Below are 22,493 nucleotides of genomic sequence, written 5' to 3' on the forward strand. Positions count from 1 at the left end.
AAAAAAAACTACGGTAATTGCCAGTTATCGCAAATGCTTGACTGCAGTTGTTGCTGCTAAGGGTGGACCACCAGTTATTAGGTTTAGCGTGAAATCACTTTTCACACAGGACCCTATAGGTTTGGATTTATTTTTCCCTTTGTAATAAAAACCTTCATATTTAAACTGCATTTTGTGATTACTTGTGTTATCTTTGTCTAATATTTACATTTGTTTGGTGATCTGAAACATTTAAGTGCAAAAAAACAAGAAATATGGAAGGGGGTCAAACAAAAAATCACACAGTAGGTTTGGATTTCTTTTTCCCTTAGTTATAAAGACCTTCATGTATAAACTGCATTTTGTGATTACTTGTGTTATTTTGTCTAATATTTACATTTGTTTGGTGATCTGAAACATTTACGTGTGACAAACATGCAAAAGAATAGAAAATCAGAAAGGGGCAAACACGTTTTCACACAACTGTAGGTTAGAATGGGTACGTGTGGCATCTGTGAAAAAAACAGATGCCACACGTACTGCAAACGCGGACATGAGAAGGAGGCCTAAGGGATTGACTGGAGTACACTTGTTACAAATTTAGTGACTTCTGAAAAAGTCGCAATTAATAAATGAGCAAAAAACATCTGGAACACCCAAATTTCACCCACAATGGCAACAACAATAAGAAAGAAAAGTCAAACACATTTAAAACAGACTTTCAAAAAGGCGTAAATATAAAACAGGCAAAAATCACCAAAAACTAGATACAAAACCAAAGTGTATTGGAAAGTTGTAGAAGTTTTCATCTATACAATAGTATAGGCTACTTTGCATATTTACCTTGTAAGCTCCACCCATTTGTAAAAAAAAGAAATAAATATATATATATATATATATATATATATATATATATATATATATATACAGTACAGAGCAAAAGTTCGGACACACGTTCTCATTTAAAGATTTTTCTGTATTTTCATGACTATGAAAATTGTACATTCACACTGAAGGCATCAAAACTATAAATAACACATGTGGAATTATATACTTAACAAAAAAGTGTGAAACAACTGAAAATATGTCTTATATTCTAGGTTCTTCAAAGTAGCCACCTTTTGCTTTGATGACTGCTTTGCACACTCTTGGCATTCTCTTGATGAGCTTCAAGAGGTAGTCACCGGGAATGGTCTTCCAACAATCTTGAAGGAGTTCCCAGAGATGCTTAGCACTTGTTTGTCCTTTTGCCTTCACTCTGCGGTCCAGCTCACCCCAAACCATCTCGATTGGGTTCAGGTCTGGTGACTGTGGAGGCCAGGTCATCTGGCTTAGCACCACATCACTCTCCTTCTTGGTCAAATAGCCCTAACACAGCCTGGAGGTGTGTTTGGGGTCATTGTCCTGTTGAAAAATAAATGATGGTCCAATTAAACGCAAACCGGATGGAATAGCATGCCGCTGCAAGATGCTGTGGTAGCCATGCTGGTTCAGTATGCCTTCAATTTTGAATAAATCCCCAACAGTGACACCAGCAAAGCACCCTCACACATCACACCTCCTCCTCCATGCTTTTCGGTGGGAACCAGGCATGTAGAGTCCATCCGTTCACCTTTTCTGCATCGCACAAAGACACGGTGGTTGGAACCAAAGATCTCAAATGTGGACTCATCAGACCAAAGCACAGATTTCCACTGGTCTAATGTCCATTCCTTCTGTTCTTTAGCCCAAACAAGTCTCTTCTGCTTGTTGCAAGTCCTTAGCTGTGGTTTCCTAGCAGCTATTTTACCATGAAGGCCTGCTGCACAAAGTCTCCTCTTAACAGTTGTTGTAGAGATGTGTCTGCTGATAGAACTCTGTGTAGCATTGACCTGGTCTCTAATGTGAGCTGCTGTTAACCTGCGATTTCTGAGGCTGGTGACTCGGATAAACTTATCCTCAGAAGCAGAGGTGACTCTTGGTCTTCCTTTCCTGGGGCGATCCTCATGTGAGCCAGTTTCTTTGTAGCACTTGAGGGTGTTAGGGCTGGCGGAACGCACCAAGTAAATATGGATATGATGTAGGTGCATTTGCAGCCTGGGGTCCACTGTGCAGGAGTTGAACCTGCTGCTAGTAAATGGCAGCACTATATAGCAGTACTATGCCTGAATAGACACGGGTTCCGTCACCTGGTCTGTATAGGAGCAAATTCTGTTGCTTCACTGAGTCGCCGGGATTAGAGATAAGGCTGTGCTCTGTTAACCTCACACAGGATCACAGCTCACTAATGGAGAAGGTAGCATACAGTGGTCATACAGTCAGCAACAGCACACAAACAACTCCTCTCCGGAGGTGCCGGAATTCTAGTGGCTATACGCCAGCCCTAAATTCACACACACAAACTCCTCTCCAGAGGTGCCGGAATTGTAGTGGCTTTACAGCCAACCCTGAGCACAAGCTGACACAGACCACAAAGTAGCTAAGCTCATACGCTCATAGACATATGTTGATACTAGCGCATGGCCGTGCGGCCATGCAAACCTTTTATAGAGAAAGCTCTCCAGGACCTTCCTAGTGGTCCAATAGGAACTGCTTCAAAACCTGAGCATGTGACCCCCGACCTTCAATGAGAGGTCATCCCTTAGGCATGTTCAGTAGCGTAAAAGCAGGACTTAGTCCCAGGAGCGTCTGCTCGCCGCTGAACAGTGCTGGTTACAATGGCTAAGCCTGGAAAATCAGCAGTAACCAAGCGCACAGTATGTGACTGAGCCAGATGCTGGGACCGACGTCTCCACTGAGCAGACTCCACTGCGGCTGAAGAAGAATGGGAGACCGCAGCGGAGGTGGCTCGAGATTCCCCCTGTGCAGCGGTGAGAACTCAACACCTAAGAGAGGGTTTTTGCAACTGCACTTGGGGACACTTTCAAAGTTTTCCCAATTTTTCAGACTGACTGACCTTCATTACTTAAAGTAATGTTCGCCACTTGTTTTTCTTTACTTAGCTACTTTTTTCTTGCCATAATACAAATTCTAAGGCCGGAGTCACATTACAGCGAGATAAGGCCGAGTTTCGCAGGTTAAAACCAAGCTCTGGCACCGGCACTCCGGAGCGGAGCGTGCGGCTCCATGTATTGCTAGGCGGCCGCACGCTCCGCTCTGGAGTGCCGGTGCCAGAGCTTGGTTTTAACCTGCGAAACTCGGCCATATCTCGCTGTGTATGATCCCGGCCTTACAGTTTATTCAGTAGGACTATCAGCTGTGTATCCACCAGACTTCCGCACAACACAACTGATGGTCCCAACACCATTTATAAGGCAAGAAATCCCACTTATTAAACATGACAGGGCACACCTGTGAAGTGAAAACCTGTTATGGTCTGTTGATTAAGGAGCAACATGCGTGTAGCTCTGAGCAGGTGGCAACTATACTGACCGCAGTCCCTAAGCTCAAAACAACACTAGAAGCAGCCGTGGAATGCTCCTAACACTGCCTATGCATCTCGTCACAGCCGGAGAACTAACTAACCCTAAAGATAGAAGCAGGAAAACTATCTTGCCTCAGAGAAAATTCCCAAAGGATAGATTAGCCCCCCACAAATAATGACTGTGAGAGGAGAAGGAAATGACATACGTAGTATGAAACAAGATTTAGCACAGGAGGCCACTTCTAGCTAGATAGGAAAAAGTACAGGACAGAGCGCTGTGCGGTCAGTAATAAAAAACTAGAAAAAGTCCACCGCAGAGAAATGCAAAAATCTCCACACCTGACTAAAGGTGTGGAGGGCAAACTCTGCTGCCCAGAGCTTCCAGCCTAGCTGAATAGATCCATACTGATAAGCTGGACAAATGAACAAAACATAGAAAGTGGAGAACCACAAGTCAACAACAAGAGAACTGCAAAAGAACAAGCAAGGACTTTTGCTGAATTGGTCAGAGTGTCAGGAAAATCCTAAGAGCAAAGACTCCAGGCAGGAACAATGACAACTGGCATTGAATGAGGGAAAAGGCCAGACTAATATAGCCGAGCCAGAAAGATGATCAGTGAAAACTGCTGCTGAAGCTAAATCCAAGAAGCAGCCATACCACTCAAAACCACAGGAGGGAGCCCAAGAACGGAATTCACAACAAAAACCATTCCCGGTGACTACCTCTTGAAGCTCATCAAGAGAATGCCAAGAGTGTGCAAAGCAGTCATCAAAGCAAAAGGTGGCTACTTTGAAGAACCTAGAATATAAGACATAATTTCAGTTGTTTCACACTGTTTTGTTAAGTATATAATTCCACATGTGTTAAAGGAAACCTGTCACCCTCAAAATGGAAGTTGAGCTAAGCCCACCGGCATCAGGGGCTTATCTACAGCAGTCTATAATGCTGTAGATAAGCCTCCGATGTATCCTGAAAGATGAGAAAAAGAGGTTAGATTATACTCACCTAGGTGTGGTCCGGTCCGATGCGCGCCGTGGTCCGGGGCCTCCCATCTTCATAGGATGACGTCCTCTTCTTGTCTTCACTCTGCAGGTCCGGCGCAGGCGTACTTTGTCCTGTTGAGGGCAGAGCAAAGTACTGCAGTGCACAGGCGCTGGGCCTCTCTGACCTTTCCCGATGCCTGTGCACTGCAGTACTTTGCTCTGCCCTCAACAGGACAGATAAAGTACGCCTGCGCCGGAGCCGCAGCATGAAGACAAGAAGAGGACGTCATCGTAAGAAGATGGGAGGCCCCGGACCGCGACGCCCATCGGATTGGACCGCCCGTCCAGGTGAGTATAATCTAACCTCTTTTTCTTATCTTGCAGGTTACATCGGGGGCTTACCTACAGCATTACAGAATGCTGTAGATAACCCCCTGATGGCAGTGGGCTTAGGCCTCTTTCACACTTCCGTTTTTTGCAATCCGTCGCAATCCGTCATTGGGCAAAAAATGGATCCTGCAAATGTGCTCGCAGGATGCGTTTTTTGCCCATAAACTTGTATTAGCGACAGATCCCCACGGATTGCCACACGTCGCATCCGTCGTGCGACGGATCCATCGTGTTTTGGCAGGCCGTCGTCCCCAAAAAAGTTCAATGTAACTTTTTTTGTACGTCGCGTCCGCCATTTTCGACCGCGCATGCGCGGCCGAAACTCCGCCCCCTCCTCCCCGGACTGTAGAATGGGCAGCGGATGCGTCAAAAAACTGCATCCTCTGCCAACGTCGTGCAAAACTTTCACAACGTCCGTCAGTACGTCGGCCCGACGCATTGCGACGGACCCGTACCGACGGAAGTGTGAAAGAGGCCTAGCTCATCTTCCATTTTGGGGGTGACAGTTTCCCTTTAATTTATAGTTTTGATGCCTTCAGTGTGAATGTACAATTTTCATAGTCATGAAAATACAGAAAAATCTTTAAATGAGAAGATGTGTCCGAACTTTTGCTCAGTACTGTATATATATATATATATATATATATATATATATATATAAATTTGCACTAAAAATGGTCCATATTTCTGGAATTGTGGAAAGAGAAACAAAAGAAAACAGGAATATTCCCGGGGAGCAGCCAGAATAACATGAGCAAAAAACTGTTCCCTTTTCCTCTGGTGTTTAGACACTTCTCTGTAATTACTCAGTGCGTGCAGCAGACGGTTTCTTCTCCAGGACGGAGCTGATCTGCTAATAATTGGTTTATTATTATTATTTAACATTTATTATCAGACGGTGGAGATTTCTGCCGTCCGGGAGAAGTTTGCTCTTTCGTGTAGCAGAGTTTAAATAACGTCTCGGTATCTCGTATCCTGATCTCTTTCATGAGTCTCCAGATCATTCCTCTATTTATTCCGCGGCGTGAGGGTAAATAGCTACACAGAGATAGATTACTCCATTGTATCTTGCTTTAATGTAGGATATGGCACCAACATAGACCTCATCGCTTTGCTATCAAGAAACCACAAAAGGAGTTTTCCAGTTTCTGAAAACCCGTGTCCTTCTATTGTAGCTTGTTTCAAAACAAACTGTCCTTCATTCACCCTCCCCAGGTCCAGTGCTGAGTCTCCTCCACAGCTCCCAGTGTCTGTTATTGTCTGCAGCGCTGATATCATGTTTACAGCACTGCAGACAATCGGTGAGCTCAGCGGTTCTGCTGGGTTAACAGCACAAGCTACTCAGAGCCAATGAGCTCACTGATTGCCTGCAGCGCTGTCGACAATAACACACACTGGGATCAGCAGTGGAGACTCAGCACTGGATCCGGGGGGGAGGAGGATTAAAGTGGTTTGTTTTACTGTGGCCTGGGGGGGGGGGGGTGAAAGGGATTTTTTGATTCTGGGAAACCCCTTGCTATTTGCTGCAAATTGAGTTAAGGAACATAGAAAATGATGATCTCCGTCATGCTGGAAAAAAAAGCATTGACATCAACAAATCGCTCCTGGATCGTTGGGAGAAGTTGATCTTGGAGGATCGTTAGATCCCATTCTTTATTCATGGCAGAATTGTGAGTGAGCCCCCTCAATGGATGAGAAGCCCCCACACATGAATGGTCTCAGGATGGTGGAAGAACAAAAACAGAAATAGTGAAACACTCCAAGCACTAACAAAAATGGGTCAAACTCATCATCAGTCAGTAATGGGCCAAGAAGATGAGATCCAGCTGACAAGGGAAGGGCAGAAGTCTTGAAAAATAAGGATCAATACTGTAAATATTGATTATTTACATAAATTTGATGCATTTGTCAATAAAAGTTTAGAAACTTCTCAAATAACGATAACTGTACGTCAGTGACCACAGAAGCATCCGACTAAAACGTCTAAAAACACGGAAGCAGCAAACCGAAATTTGTGTCAGTCTCAAACATAAAGTCATGGCCCGAAAGTGTCGGCGCCCTTGAAATTGTACCAGAAATATGAAGTATTTTTCCCAGAAAATTATTACAATTACACACATGTTTATTTCCTTTTGTGTGTATTGGAACAACACAAAAAAGGCATATTGGATATAATTTCAAACAAAACACCCCAAACTGGCACCTTTACAAAATTGTGGGTAAATAACTTTGTTTTAAGCATGTGATGCTCGCTCAAACTCACCTGTTGCAAGTAACAGCTGAGGTCAATAGAAAAATCACACCTGAAAGCCGATAAAAAGGGGACAAGTTGATTCAATCTTTGTGTGATTGCAATTATTTTCTGGGAGAAATATTTCATTTTCTGGAACAATTTCAAGGGTGCCAACACTTTCTTCCGTAACTGTATATATATGTAGCATACCCTGGTGTAGAATTGATTTGCAGTCAACGTTCCGAAAATACAAATACATCATTTTTCAATATGATCTACTTGATTTTTTATACACTTTTTCCCCCTATGCTGACAGGCTTTTGTAGTCTTTCATTAAAAAATAGTTTGGCCGAGCTGCGGGCTACAAATGCACCGCTGTCTTCACCTCTTCGTGAGATGTGAATCTTCGTCCTCATAGGGCTTCTTTCAGGGGAACAAACTGATGATCAGCCGATGAGGCAAGATCAGGACTGTGGGGAGGACGCTTTAACACCTCAAACCGAAGTTTTTGGAAAGTGTTGGCAGAATGGGCAACGGTGTCCGGTTGACAGGCAACACCACACCCTGGGATAGCAATCCTCATCTTCTGCATTTTGTCTGATTTTTGTCTGTATTTTTGTCTGAATTTTGTCTGTGTATTGTGCAGGGATCCAGGGGGTAACATTTCTCCTTGTGGAGAGTGACAAGCCAAGCCCGGCATGTCAGAGTGAGGAGACTTATATGCCATGCATGCTCCTCTGGGAAATTAAATATGCAAATGATCTCTTCAGAGAGGAAGAGGACTAGAACTTTAGTCAATATTGACTCTTTAACAAGCCTTGTCCTATGACTTAAAAATGCCAAACCAGAATCTCAATTTGCAGACACGGTGCTTCGGGGTGTTGCCCCTCATAAGTGCAAACTATAAGATCAGATTTGGCTGGGTGAGAGGCTCTGGACTGGAGTCTAAGGGTTTCTCCTTGTGGAGAGTGACAAGCCAAGCCTGGCATGTCAGAGTGAGGAGACTTATAAGGATCACTGCTTAAAATAGGTGGCGCAAGAGTTCTAGCCCTCTTCCTGTCTGAAGAGAAAATTTGCATATTTAATTTCCCGGAGGAGCATGCATGGCTTATAAGTCTCCTCACTCTGACATGCCAGGCTTGGCTTGTCACTCTCCATATTGTGCACAAAGTCTTCACTAATTATTGGCACCAAACGCACCCACAGACCACAAAAAAAATCCGCTGCACGCTGCTCTCCCTACATGAAAATGACAAGTGGGGCAGCGATTGTTTCTCGCACCGCAGTTAGACATGAAACTGTTGAGATCATGATGGAAGTTCTGGATCCTTCACATGACGGACACCAGCAATGCACGCCAGACCCTACTGACTGTAATGGGGTCTTGGATAGGCTGTTTTGGGTGGTATTTTTTCTGGATCTGTGACAGATTGTCCAGAACACGTGAACGGCGTCTAAAGCTGCGCAGACCCTTCACCCAGCGAGGATCTGTGCCGCTGCACATGAAGAGTAAATTACTCTAGTAATGCAATGAGAGCAGAAAATTAAGAACAGTCGAGAGATTCCTGGGACTAGGGCACATTGTGTCTGGGTCATAGGAAACAGAATTATGTGTCACAGCTCTCCTTGGAATGATAATACCGTCTGATGTGTTTGGAAAAGTATCTGTTGAAAGAAATTTTTTTTCATAAATCACTTTGTCATATATCTTGTTTGTGAAATCCGCTCCTTTGTTCTCCAGGACTGATCCTTCAGTGTCAAAACTTCTCAATTCACGGGTAAAATCTGTCTTCAGTGAATACAGATTTTCCCATTGCTAAGACGGGAGATTACAGTTGGTGCTCATAAAGTTCTATGTCGTTTCAGTGGAATGTCTGTATATGCCTCTATCTCCTTCCCCTCCATAGAATGTTATAAGCACCAACCGTCATCTCTTATCTCAGTTATTGGCAAATCCGTCCTCACTGAATACAGATTATTTTACAGATTTTATCCATGAACTGAGCGTGACAGATCAATGCTGGAGGAGAAAGAAGATTTCTCCAAGATATATTACAAAGTTACTTATCTTTATGTGCACTATTACCGGTAATTTATGAAATAAAATTAAAACAACGGACACTTTAAATATATAGAAATGACAATTTCCGCTATTTGAAGGGGACTGGACGTTAGCCCAATGACCCCTGTATACAAGCCTGTCAGTGGTCGTTTACTGACCTGTTTAACTCAAAACAAGCCTTCCCACTCATTGTCTAATAATTGGCTCTCTTAAATGATTCATAACTGACTTATTTCATGACATAAGCCAGCCCCCTTCGCTGTCTATGCTTTGGGAGCTAGCTTGGATATTGAAATGAGCCTCTCCCCCTTCATACACAAATGCAAGCCGAAAGAGGGAGTAAGTGGACCCAGGGACCAGTGTTGAAAAAAAGTTGTATACATATTTGTATTTAAACCCACCTTAAAGGCATTTCTTAGGTGTGTGGACAACCCATTTTGTGAATGATAGAAGTTAATTCAATCTTTGAAGGCAATAAGTTCCATGGTAGAAGACCAGGAGAGGATGTGATGAGGGAGGATGGAGCTGAAGGTCGTTGACTGGTTGAAGAGCCTCAATGGGTTGGTAGATAAAGCTGTGTAATATTGTGGGTGCTGGGGCTGTAATATGGTGATTAAAGTTTAGTTCAGTAGAATTAGGGGACCAGGTGCTGCAGCTATGAAATGGTGGTGTAACTTTTGTACTGTTTACTTGTACTGTGCAGTCCTGGTACTGCGGCTATATGGTGTCAAAAGTTCAGTTTCATAGAATCATTGGACAATTGGGTTCTGGGACTATAAACTAGTGATCAAAGTTTGATTCAGAAGATTTGTTGGAGGTCTAGGTGCTGGGGATGTAACACGGTGATCTGAGTTACTAGTCATAGATTTATGGGTTGTGGGTGTTTTTAATATGGTGATCAGAGGTTTTTCAGTCAAAGTGTGAAATAATATGTTAGGAGAGTAATCAGATGAGTTATGGCTTCCTGGGTGGATTCTGACCTACTTTCAGGCTCCCTGATGGAAAGTCATGGACTAGTGTAAAAATCATACAGGATGTTTTATGTACATGAGAAGGAGAAGGTGAGTTGTGACATCACCTATTGTGAATGGTGGATTCTGTGTTATCTCATGTATATAGAGGTGTATATCAGTCATTGTACAGGAGGAGGAGGTGAGCTGTGACATCACCTATTGTGAATGGTGGCTCCAGTGTTATCTACTGTATATAGAGGAGTTATCAGTCATTATACAGGAGGAGGAGGTGAGCTGTGACACCATCTATTGTGAATGGTGGATCCTGTGTTATCTACTGTATATAGAGGTGTTATCAGTCATTGTACAGGAGGAGGTGAGCTGTGACATCACCTATTGTGAATGGTGGCTCCTGTGTTATCTACTGTATACAGATGTGTTATCAGTCATTATACAGGAGGAGGAGGTGAGCTGTGACATCGCTTATTGTGAATGGTGGATCCTGTGTTATCTACCGCACATAGAGATGTTATCAGTCATTGTACAGGAGGAGGAGGTGAGCTGTGACATCACCTATTGTGAATGGTGGATCCTGTGTTATCTGCTGTATATAGAGGTGTTATCAGTCATTGTACAGGAGAAGGAGGTGAGCTGTGACATCTCCTATGGTGAATGGTGGATCCTGTGTTATATACTGTATATAGAGGTGTTATCAGTCATTGTACAGGAGGAGGAGGTGAGCTGCGACATCACCTATTGTGAATGGTGGATCCTGTGTTATCTACTGTATATAGAGGTGTTATCAGTCATTGTACAGGAGGAGGAGGTGAGCTGTGACATCACCTATTGTGAATGGTGGATCCTGTGTTATCTACTGTATATAGAGGTGTTATCAGTCATTGTACAGGAGGAGGAGGTGAGCTGTGACATCACCTATTGTGAATGGTGGATCCTGTGTTATCTGCTGTATATAGAGATGTTATCAGTCATTGTACAGGAGGAGGAGGTGAGCTGTGACATCAACTATTGTGAATGGTGGCTCCTGTGTTATCTACTGTATATAGATGTGTTATCAGTCATTGTACAGGAGGAGGAGGAGGTGAGCTGTGACATCACCTATTGTAAATGGTGGATCTTGTGTTATCTACTGTATATAGAGGTGTTATCAGTCATTGTACAGGAGGAGGAGGAGGTGAGCTGTGACATCACCTATTGTAAATGGTGGATCTTGTGTTATCTACTGTATATAGAGGTGTTATCAGTCATTGTACAGGAGGAGGAGGAGGTGAGCTGTGACATCTCCTATGGTGAATGGTGGATCCTGTGTTATATACTGTATATAGATGATGTCATTGTACAGGAGGAGGAGGTGAGCTGTGACATCGCCTATTGTGAATGGTGGATCCTGTGTTATTTACCGTATATAGAGATGTTATCAGTCATTGTACAGGAGGAGGAGGTGAGCTGTGACATCACATATTGTGAATGGTGGAACCTGTGTTATCCACTGTATATAGAGATGTTATTAGTCATTGTACTAGAGGAGGAGGTGAGCTGTGGCATCACCTATTGTGAATGGTGGATCCTGTGTTATATACTGTATATAGAGGTGTTATCAGTCATTGTACAGGAGGAGGAGGTGAGCTGTGACATCACCTATGGTGAATGGTGGATCCTGTGTTATATACTGTATATAGATGATGTCATTGTACAGGAGGGAGAGGAGGTGAGCTACGACACTACCTATTGTGAATGTTACATGCAGTATAGAGTAGTCATCTCTCATTTAAATACAGTGTGTTGATGATTTCACTGCTGAATAGTCTTCCGTGCAGTACAGGAAATATGAGTCTAGTATTTGGCCTGAACATTGTAAGATTTTGATAAGAAAAAAAGATTTATCAAGTTTTACAAAAATTACATTTAACATAGAAACCTGATGTAATCAATTCGTTATTTTATGACACTTTCCGTTTTTGAGGGTTTTCCCAGTTTCTGAAAATAAAGGAAACATTCTCTCCTATTTGTGTTTCTGATACTCATGGGGATGAATGTTGGTGCTTGCAGAATGGAAGCTTTCTTGGTTACTTGTAAAGGATGAACATCTGTGCTGATTACATGACGATCACGTTGGTGGATGATACTTTACAGTCAGGATCGGTTTTCATTCTTTAGAAGTAAATAAAGTGCATGAAGTATATTGATGACTTATGAAACCAAGAACGAGATTTCGTAACATGGAAAACCCCTCGAATTCATTTCTATAGTCGATAGTTAGAGCCATCCACGGTTTGACCGATGGGGGATGAGCAAGTGTAAAGCTTCAGAGGTAAAAATGACAAGTTAAATGTAAGAGGGTTTTTGGTTTCAAAGCGGAAACATATGTTAAAGTGGATTGAATATGGTTTGAATGATGGGATCGGGGACAGCAAGTCTGAGCACATCTAAACGGACTATAAGAAAATCTTTAAATTTGCAGATGTGTGGAAATTGTTCCCATACGTGGTCGGGAACCGTTTAAAAAAAAACTTTATTCTGATCTTTTTAGCTGAGATCTTCTATTAATAGAGAGTCGAGAGGTCGAGCTCTCAGGATATCCCTACTTAGGCACAGAGGTATGTGTTCTAGCACAGGTGCTAAGGTTTTCTATGGTGGCTAAGATTACATCTTTGAAGTGTTCCAAAAAGTAAAGAAAAACCTCCGAAATTAGACCGGCAGGTCAAATCCACAGTTTATAGGTTGAGGTCTACTTCATAGAATCCTAGAATGTTAAAGTTGGAAGGGCCCTCCTGGGTCATCGTGTCCAACCCCCTGCTCAATGCAGGACTCATTAAACCATCTCCAGCCTCTGTTTGATGACTTCCATTGAAGGAGAACTCACCACTTCCCGTGGCAGCCTGTTCTACTCATTGATCACCCTCACTGTCAAATTTTTTTCATATCTAATCTGTATCTTCTCCCTTTCAGTTTCATTCCATTGCTTCTTGTGTTTCCATGTGCAAATGAGAATAATGATGATCCCTCTACACTGTGACATCCCATCAGATATTAAGTCTCCTCTTAGCCTTCTTTTTTGCAAGCTAAACATTCCCAAATCCTCTAACCGTTCCTCGTAGGACATACTTTGCAGTCTGCTCACCATCCTGGTAGCTCTTCTCTGAACTTGCTCCAGTTCACATATCTGCATTTCATGGTCTGTGGACGGACCACGATTTCCGCACCACCAATGGGTCCGCTCATCCAAACTAACCGATTTATGGCCTTATATGATGCTCTTTAGGAGATCCATGGCCGGTATGGACATTGTGGTCTGTACGTGGACCATGAAATGCAGACGATCTCAAGCTCATCTACAGAGTTTGCCCATTGTGGGCAACTTTATTAATAAAACTGCTCCAAGCATCCACCAACTTTCGGGATGAGTATATTGAGCTCTCACACTACTGTAGGTTCATCAATGGTATAAGTTGGGAGGCTTTCCTGAAATATACCTGTGACAGATGCCTCCAAGAGATGAATCCGTTTAAGCATACAGTAGCATTCGTAGGCTGCCATCGTCAAAAAATAATGGCGCCTCTTTATGGTATAGTACAGAGGATGAAAAGGTAAAAAGATATAAGATATATAGCAGCTTCACGAGACACTCTTTTAGCCTCAGTAGTGTGCGGGGTACATTATCTGGAGCTTTCTAGGAACATATAGCTGAAATTCAACAGAAAACATACTTTGAACGCTTCTTAAAGGGAATTTGTCACCAGGTTTTTGCCACTTAATCTGAGAGTGGCGTAATGTAGGGGCTGAGACCCTGAATACAGCGATGTATCACTTAGTGGGCTCCTTAGTGTAGTTTTTATAAAATCACTTTTATAAGCAGGAGATTATCAGTAGAGGACTAGTAAACCTGCTGCCAGGTAGTCCAGACACGCCCCCAACACTGATTGGTAGTTTTGCACAGTGTACACATAAAGCAGCCAATGAGTGGTATGGGCGTGGTTATAATGAACCTAGTATTCAGAGAACTGCTAGATCTGCAGCAGAGAAAACACTATTTTTAATTAAAATTTGAGCATGTAGTAAATTAAGTGTTACATTTCTTGAATCAGGGTCTCTTCCCCTACATCATGTTTAAAAATCTATTACAATTAGAGATAAGCAAATAAAATTGTAAGTCCCTGGTCCCCCGGCCATGTCATTAATCAGTGGCCCTGTGATCCACCTAGTTGCCGTCCCATCATCACATAGTTGTGGCGCGAAACACATACAGTTGCACCAGGCCAGCTAATCAAAGGAAGAGCCGGGATGCCGGAGGGTAGGAGGGGGATCATAGGGCTCTGACCCGGCGGCCACAACATACTCATTGTTTTAGTGTTCAGATGACATATACTTTATAATATTGTGGATATTTTATAGCAGTGACATCTGATCCCACCACCGTCTTTGCCCCATTACTATGAAAACTCTGAAATGATTAATAGCGGTAAAGCAATGCATATGGATTACAAGACAGTTATATGCGCCAAGGTCGGTTTTGTAGGGTCTCCGTGGTATTTATATTTAGTAGGAAGCGTTCTAGGATTTCACTCCTTATTTTACATTCTTTATATGTTTTATGTTTTGTTATAGCAGGAACGTAACTCAGACCCGAGCTCACAAGTCATGTCCGACAGCCCCATTGAAAACTAGCATGAAACGACGTATCCTGTGTGAATTGTGGTTAATGTTCTTTTTCCTGTCCAGGCAACAGACAGGCCAGAATCAATGGAAGCAAACAGACGCTGGAGTTTAAGTCACAGCAATGGTTTGGGGCAACCGTCCGCTCTCATAAGGAAAAAGTTGTGGTGAGTCTGAGATTCAATAGAAACCTATACATGTCTGATGTGGGCGTAAAGAAGCTTATATTTACGGTATTTTATATTTTATGGACAAGAGGAAACAGATGTCATATTTTTAAAAAATATTCTTTATCCAGATGTCTGCATAATAAATGGTAATATATGCTTCCCCAAGTCATGATCTTGGAAGCCTTCAGATAGAAAATACCAATTTTTCATGTATTTAGTAATTGGAATAGGAAGACGATCAGACGGAGAAATAGTTATAGGGAGTGTATAGGCGGAGAATAAAATTATTTACTAAATCAGGAAAGAATTTCTACTGGGAATTTGCAATTTATGGTATCTACACATTGATGTCAACGATCAAGTTTCTCCTCCTTTTCCTTTCTTACAGTCTGCGAAAATCGTACCGCACTTGGATGTCATCAGAGTGCCGTGCACTTTTTCCATGGACCTATTGATGTGCATTGCCAATAAGATTATTATTATTATTATTATTATTATTATTATTACGTGTCTCTGTGATTTTCAGCTGACCTAAAAAAATCACAGACGTGAATATCCCCATAGACTATCACAGGTACGAGTGCTTTCCGTGAAAAATACAGATAGCACTTGTACGTGAAAATCGGATGTCTGAATTAGCTCTTGATCTTCGATGCGCTGGACACCTTTGACATAAAAAAAATGATCCCACATGTCAGTGGGTACTTTAAGTTAATGACATTGCACTGTTTGTCTTTGTCATTACTTCATTCATTTTTAGCTCCTCCTAACGCCACCCCTCCCCCATATGCAGTTTGAAATCTGAACCAAGTTTAATATTTTTCTCTGATTGGAGTTTCCCTTTCAGTAATACAGGCTGGATGTGATTCAGATTGCTGCTGTGTTCACTTGCTTCAAGACTATCACGATCCATTTTTTCCTTTCAGGCCAGCAGGGGCTAATGTCAGTTTTCCTTGCTGGTAGCCTGCTGCAGCTGCTGCGTTGCTAGCTCAGCTGATGTGGGTGGTGAGCACTCCCACCATCCTTTAAATAGTCACCTGATGCATCAGCTGACTGTTGGTGATAGAGTTATTCTATGGAGACCAGCCTTGCAGTTGCAGCTATCTGGAGTCAGCGCTGTATCAGCTAATTCTGGAGTTCGGAGTTCTGTTTCCGTGTCCTCTGTGGTGTGGAGCTTGGCAGCAGAGTCTGTTGTGTTTGTGTTTGTCTGTGAGTGTTGTGTTTTTACCTTGTGTGTCTCGTGCTTGTCACCACTTCCTGTGTTGTACCAGCTGCAGTGGTGAGGCTAGTACCCTTGCCAGCCAGTTCACTAGCCAGGGCAGTGCGAGGTAACAGCAAGGGACGAGGTTTGTGACGGTGGCGGAGGGAAGGACCCGCTTAGGGCGTTGGAGGAGTGCAGGGACAGGCTCAGATTGGAACTCAGGAGGTGTCCATCCCTCATTCTCTATCGGTAAGGCCTTCCACTCCCCATTTCCATCCTGTTAAGTGTGTGTTGTGCCGTCCGCTGACCAACCCCCAGTGGGATCGTGACATTGACTGTATTTTTCACTCTATATATCCTTTCCTTCTTGCCTATAGCCTGTTTTCTCTGCTCTTCAATTAACTTTTTGGTCTCTCCATTGCAGATCTGTTTACAACTCCCTCCCTGCTGTCTCTAAGGTGTCATTCAGACGTGGATTTTCACATGCAAGTGCTATTTGTAGTTTTCATGGATAGCACTCGTACCTGTAATAGTTTATGGACCCATTCACATGTCGATGATTTTGAGGGCCACGAAATATCTCAGAGGCATATGCGATTTTGACCTGCTGTTCGGATTAAAATCAGCAACACAAGTTTATGGATCTGTGAAAAGATCGGACCGCACTCGGATGACTGTCAGAAAGGAGAAGATGGATCAACTTTTTTTTTCTCTCCACGTACAAAAAACTGATGACACTTGGACCAACCTCTGATCACACTCTGATCATTTGATCAATATAATTTTTCACCTACATGAGAAAATTTGACGTCTGAATGAGGCTTTACGCTCAGATAAGAGAGCGGGGAGAAGAAAGAGGGGAGCAGTGAGAGCATTCACAACCAGGAGCAGGAGCTGTGATGGATTTGTAACATTTTTGCAAAGCACTCAGCGAGATAAAAGGCTCAGCAGCGAAAAGAGTAGGACATTTTTATTGAAAACTATTTAGAGAGTTTTTCGCCTTGCATCTAGGAAGCAAATGAACAACAAAACAAAACTTTTGTGAAAAATGCAAAACTCTACATAACTTTTAAAATAGAGCAATGTCAGTAGAATAGCGGATTTATTCATTATTTAGGCATAATCCTATAACCTTAAACTGCAATAAGGAGGTTTTTTTTGCAAACCCCACCCCAATGTAGGAGGTTTAGTGAAGTAGTACATTGTGCCTTCTCATGAATATCTTATGAAGGTGAGAGGACGAGTATGGAAAATGTAAAAAGGTCACCTCATAGGGGTCCCCTATAGAATAAGACATCAGGGTTTGATTGCTGATATTTCCAGCCATATTTTAGGTTTTAATTAACCTTATCCTAGACTCTCCACAGATTTTCTATTTTTCCCTCTTCATCCGTCTGTAATCATGTATATTGAATTAAGGGTGTATGCCTCATGTCAATCTCAACTCATTAAAGCATTTATGCACTATAAAAATTAGACGACGCCACTTTGGCGAGGGTGCGGCTGATTTTCCGGGTATACGACGGTCGTTTATTTTATTCGAAAGAATACTAATTGACATCAATGTCAGATGACTTTCTTAGCCGTAGACTCATCAAGGAGAAACCATCCCAGCAATGAAATGAAGAAGACGGAAATAGAAATGACCTAGATTTTTTTTTTTTTTGAAGGCCTGAGATTATGACTTTTTTTCACCCAACTGCAAAAAAAAAGTAGAGGGTGACCAAGAAAAAAGTACACGAGGATCAGGCCTGTAAGAAGCGCTATCTCGGAGGAGAGGGAACCCAACCAACACTTTCTCATCTATCCTGACCGGAAGGTCACACCAAGGATCAGGAAAAAGTGGCTTCTCCTTGTAGAGATGGAGAAAGAGCCTGTCTTAGGCTACGTTCACATTTGCGTTGTTGGGCGCAGCGTCGGCGACGCGGCGCGATGCAACCAACAACGCATGTACACAACGCAGCGTTTTGCGACACATGTCATAAGATCCTACAGATCAGGAATTTCGGCGCAGGGAAAACGCTACAAGTAGCGTCCTCTGCGCCCTGTCTTGTGCGTCTATATGACGCATGTGTCGTAAAACGCAGTACAACGCATCATACCGGCGCATGTCCATGCGCCCCCCATGTTAAAGATAGGGGCGCATGACGCATGCGCCCAACAACGCAAATGTGAATGTAGCCTTAATTCCAACTTCCACCCCAGTGTATCATTTACATAGTAACATAGTAATATAGTTAGTAAGGCCGAAAAAAGACATTTGTCCATCCAGTTCAGCCTATATTCCATCATAATAAATCCCCAGATCTACGTCCTTCTACAGAACCTAATAATTGTATGATACAATATTGTTCTGCTCCAGGAAGACATCCAGGCCTCTCTTGAACCCCTCGACTGAGTTCGCCATCACCACCTCCTCAGGCAAGCAATTCCAGATTCTCACTGCCCTAACAGTAAAGAATCCTCCTATGTTGGTGGAAAAACCTTCTCTCCTCCAGACGCAAAGAATGCCCCCTTGTGCCCGTCACCTTCCTTGGTATAAACAGATCCTCAGCGAGATATTTGTATTGTCCCCTTATATACTTATACATGGTTATTAGATCGCCCCTCAGTCGTCTTTTTTCTAGACTAAATAATCCTAATTTCGCTAATCTATCTGGGTATTGTAGTTCTCCCATCCCCTTTATTAATTTTGTTGCCCTCCTTTGTACTCTCTCTAGTTCCATTATATCCTTCCTGAGCACCGGTGCCCAAAACTGGACACAGTACTCCATGTGCGGTCTAACTAGGGATTTGTACAGAGGCAGTATAATGCTCTCATCATGTGTATCCAGACCTCTTTTAATGCACCCCATGATCCTGTTTGCCTTGGCAGCTGCTGCCTGGCACTGGCTGCTCCAGGTAAGTTTATCATTAACTAGGATCCCCAAGTCCTTCTCCCTGTCAGATTTACCCAGTGGTTTCCCATTCAGTGTGTAATGGTGATATTGATTCCTTCTTCCCATGTGTATAACCTTACATTTATCATTGTTAAACCTCATCTGCCACCTTTCAGCCCAAGTTTCCAACTTATCTAGATCCATCTGTAGCAGAATACTATCTTCTCTTGTATTAACTGCTTTACATAGTTTTGTATCATCTGCAAATATCGATATTTTACTGTGTAAACCTTCTACCAGATCATTAATGAATATGTTGAAGAGAACAGGTCCCAATACCGACCCCTGCGGTACCCCACTGGTCACAGCGACCCAGTTAGAGACTATACCATTTATAACCACCCTCTGCTTTCTATCACTAAGCCAGTTACTAACCCATTTACACACATTTTCCCCCAGGCCAAGCATTCTCATTTTGTGTACCAACCTCTTGTGCGGCACGGTATCAAACGCTTTGGAAAAATCGAGATATACCACGTCCAATGACTCACCGTGGTCCAGCCTATAGCTTACCTCTTCATAAAAACTGATTAGATTGGTTTGACAGGAGCGATTTCTCATAAACCCATGCTGATATGGAGTTAAACAGTTATTCTCATTGAGATAATCCAGAATAACATCCCTCAGAAACCCTTCAAATATTTTACCAACAATAGAGGTTAGACTTACTGGCCTATAATTTCCAGGTTCACTTTTAGAGCCCTTTTTGAATATTGGCACCACATTTGCTATGCGCCAATCCTGCGGAACAGACCCTGTCGCTATAGAGTCCCTAAAAATAAGAAATAATGGTTTATCTATTACATTACTTAGTTCTCTTAGTACTCGTGGGTGTATGCCATCCGGACCCGGAGATTTATCTATTTTAATCTTATTTAGCCGGTTTCGCACCTCTTCTTGGGTTAGATTGGTGACCCTTAATATAGGGTTTTCATTGTTTCTTGGGATTTCACCTAGCATTTCATTTTCCACCGTGAATACCGTGGAGAAGAAGGTGTTTAATATGTTAGCTTTTTCCTCGTCATCTACAACCATTCTTTCCTCACTATTTTTTAAGGGGCCTACATTTTCAGTTTTTATTCTTTTACTATTGATATAGTTGAAGAACAGTTTGGGATTAGTTTTACTCTCCTTAGCAATGTGCTTCTCTGTTTCCTTTTTGGCAGCTTTAATTAGTTTTTTAGATAAAGTATTTTTTTCCCTATAGTTTTTTAGAGCTTCAATGGTGCCATCCTGCTTTAGTAGTGCAAATGCTTTCTTTTTACTGTTAATTGCCTGTCTTACTTCTTTGTTTAGCCACATTGGGTTTTTCCTATTTCTAGTCCTTTTATTCCCACAAGGTATAAACCGCTTACACTGCCTATTTAGGATGTTCTTAAACATTTCCCATTTATTATCTGTATTCTTATTTCTGAGGATATTGTCCCAGTCTACCAGATTAAGGGCATCTCTAAGCTGGTCAAACTTTGCCTTCCTAAAGTTCAGTGTTTTTGTGACTCCCTGACAAGTCCCCCTAGTGAAAGACAGGTGAAACTGTACAATATTGTGGTCGCTATTTCCAAGATGCCCGACCACCTGCAGATTTGTTATTCTGTCAGGTCTATTAGATAGTATTAGGTCTAAAAGTGCTGCTCCTCTGGTTGGATTCTGCACCAATTGTGAAAGATAATTTTTCTTGGTTATTAGCAGAAACCTGTTGCCTTTATGGGTTTCACAGGTTTCTGTTTCCCAGTTAATATCCGGGTAGTTAAAGTCCCCCATAACCAGGACCTCATTATGGGTTGCAGCTTCATCTATCTGCTTTAGAAGTAGACTTTCCATAGTTTCTGTTATATTTGGGGGTTTGTAACAGACCCCAATGAGAATTTTGTTACCATTTTTCCCTCCATGAATTTCGACCCATATGGACTCGACATCCTCATTTCCTTTGCTAATATCCTCCCTTAAAGTGGACTTTAGACAAGACTTTACATAGAGACAAACCCCTCCTCCTCTACGATTTTTACGATCCTTTCTAAACAGACTGTAACCCTGTAAGTTAACTGCCCAGTCATAGCTTTCATCTAACCATGTCTCGGTTATTCCCACTATGTCAAAGTTACCTGTAGATATTTCTGCTTCTAGTTCTTCCATCTTGTTTGTCAGGCTTCTGGCGTTTGCAAGCATGCAGTTTAGAGGATTTTGTTTTGTTCCAATCTCCTCGCTGTGGATTGTTTTAGAAATGTTCTTACCTCCCTTCTGAGTTTGTTTTCCTGGATCTTCTTTGTTCAAGTCTAATGTTTTTCTTCCCGTCCCCTCTTCTTCTAGTTTAACGCCCTCCTGATGAGTGTAGCGAGTCTTCTGGCGAATGTGTGTTTCCCAGGTTTGTTGAGGTGTAGTCCGTCTCTGGCGAGGAGTCCATTGTACAAGTAATTCACACCGTGGTCCAGGAATCCGAATCCTTGTTGTCTGCACCATCGTCTTAGCCAGTTGTTTGCATCAAGGATCCTGTTCCATCTCCTGGTGCCATGCCCGTCTACTGGAAGGATAGAAGAAAAAACTACCTGTGCATCCAGTTCCTTTACTTTCTTCCCCAACTCTTCAAAGTCTTTGCAGATTGTCGGTAGGTCCTTCCTTGCCGTGTCATTGGTGCCAACATGTATCAGAAGAAATGGGTGGACGTCCTTGGAGCTGAAGAGCTTTGGTATCCTATCGGTCACATCCTTGATCATCGCACCTGGAAGGCAGCATACTTCTCTTGCAATTATGTCCGGTCTGCAGATGGCTGCTTCTTTGCCTCTCAGTAGTGAGTCTCCCACCACCACCACTCTTCGTTGCTTCTTGGCTGTACTTTTTGCTGTCACTTGTTGCTGTGTGCCCTTTTCTTTTTTGCTTGATGGTATTGCTTCATCCTTAGGTGTGCCATCTTCATCCTCAACAAAGATTTGATATCGGTTCTTCAGTTGTGTGGTTGGTGATTTCTCTATGGTCTTCTTGCTTCTTTTGGTCACATGCTTCCACTCATCTGCTTTTGGAGGTTCTCTGACACTTTTTTCACCTTCTGTGACCAGTAGAGATGCTTCTGTTCTGTCTAGAAAGTCTTCATTCTCTTTGAGTTTCAAAGTTGCTATTCTTTCTTCCAGACCCCGCACCTTTTCTTCTAAAAGGGCCACTAGTCTACACTTCTGACAGGTGAAATTGGATTCTTCTTCTGGTCGATCTGTGAACATGTAGCACATGCTGCAGCTCACCATGTAGGTTGTCACATCTGCCATGTTGCTCCTAGATCCTGCTGACTTGCTGTGTGTTTTCCTTCTTGTGTAATCTACTCAGCCAAGCTCTCTTGCAATAATGTCCTACAGGCAAAAATTCTTACGGCGCGCGGTTTGGCGATGCTTTCCAAGCAGCTGGTCCCGGCTGTACCCAACAATCTTCTAGCTTAGGGAGACTCTTCGCTTTCCCAGAAGGCACCTGGAATATGCAAATTAGCCTCCTCAAGCTTGAATCCCTGGTTTGGTGATTCTTTCCA

General features: G+C 42.7%; 1 protein-coding gene across 1 annotated transcript in view; it reads left to right on the forward strand.

The window, feature by feature from the left end:
* Positions 1-22,493, forward strand: part of ITGA8 (integrin subunit alpha 8) — a 180,110-nt gene that overhangs the window by 18,706 nt on the left and 138,911 nt on the right. The window contains exon 3 of the mRNA XM_069729449.1: positions 14,742-14,842. Within this exon, the coding sequence (XP_069585550.1) occupies positions 14,742-14,842 (101 nt within the window). The remainder of the gene's footprint in view (positions 1-14,741; positions 14,843-22,493) is intronic.

This window comes from Ranitomeya imitator, chromosome 6 (genome assembly GCF_032444005.1).
Source record: "Ranitomeya imitator isolate aRanImi1 chromosome 6, aRanImi1.pri, whole genome shotgun sequence".
Taxonomy (NCBI): domain Eukaryota; kingdom Metazoa; phylum Chordata; class Amphibia; order Anura; family Dendrobatidae; genus Ranitomeya; species Ranitomeya imitator.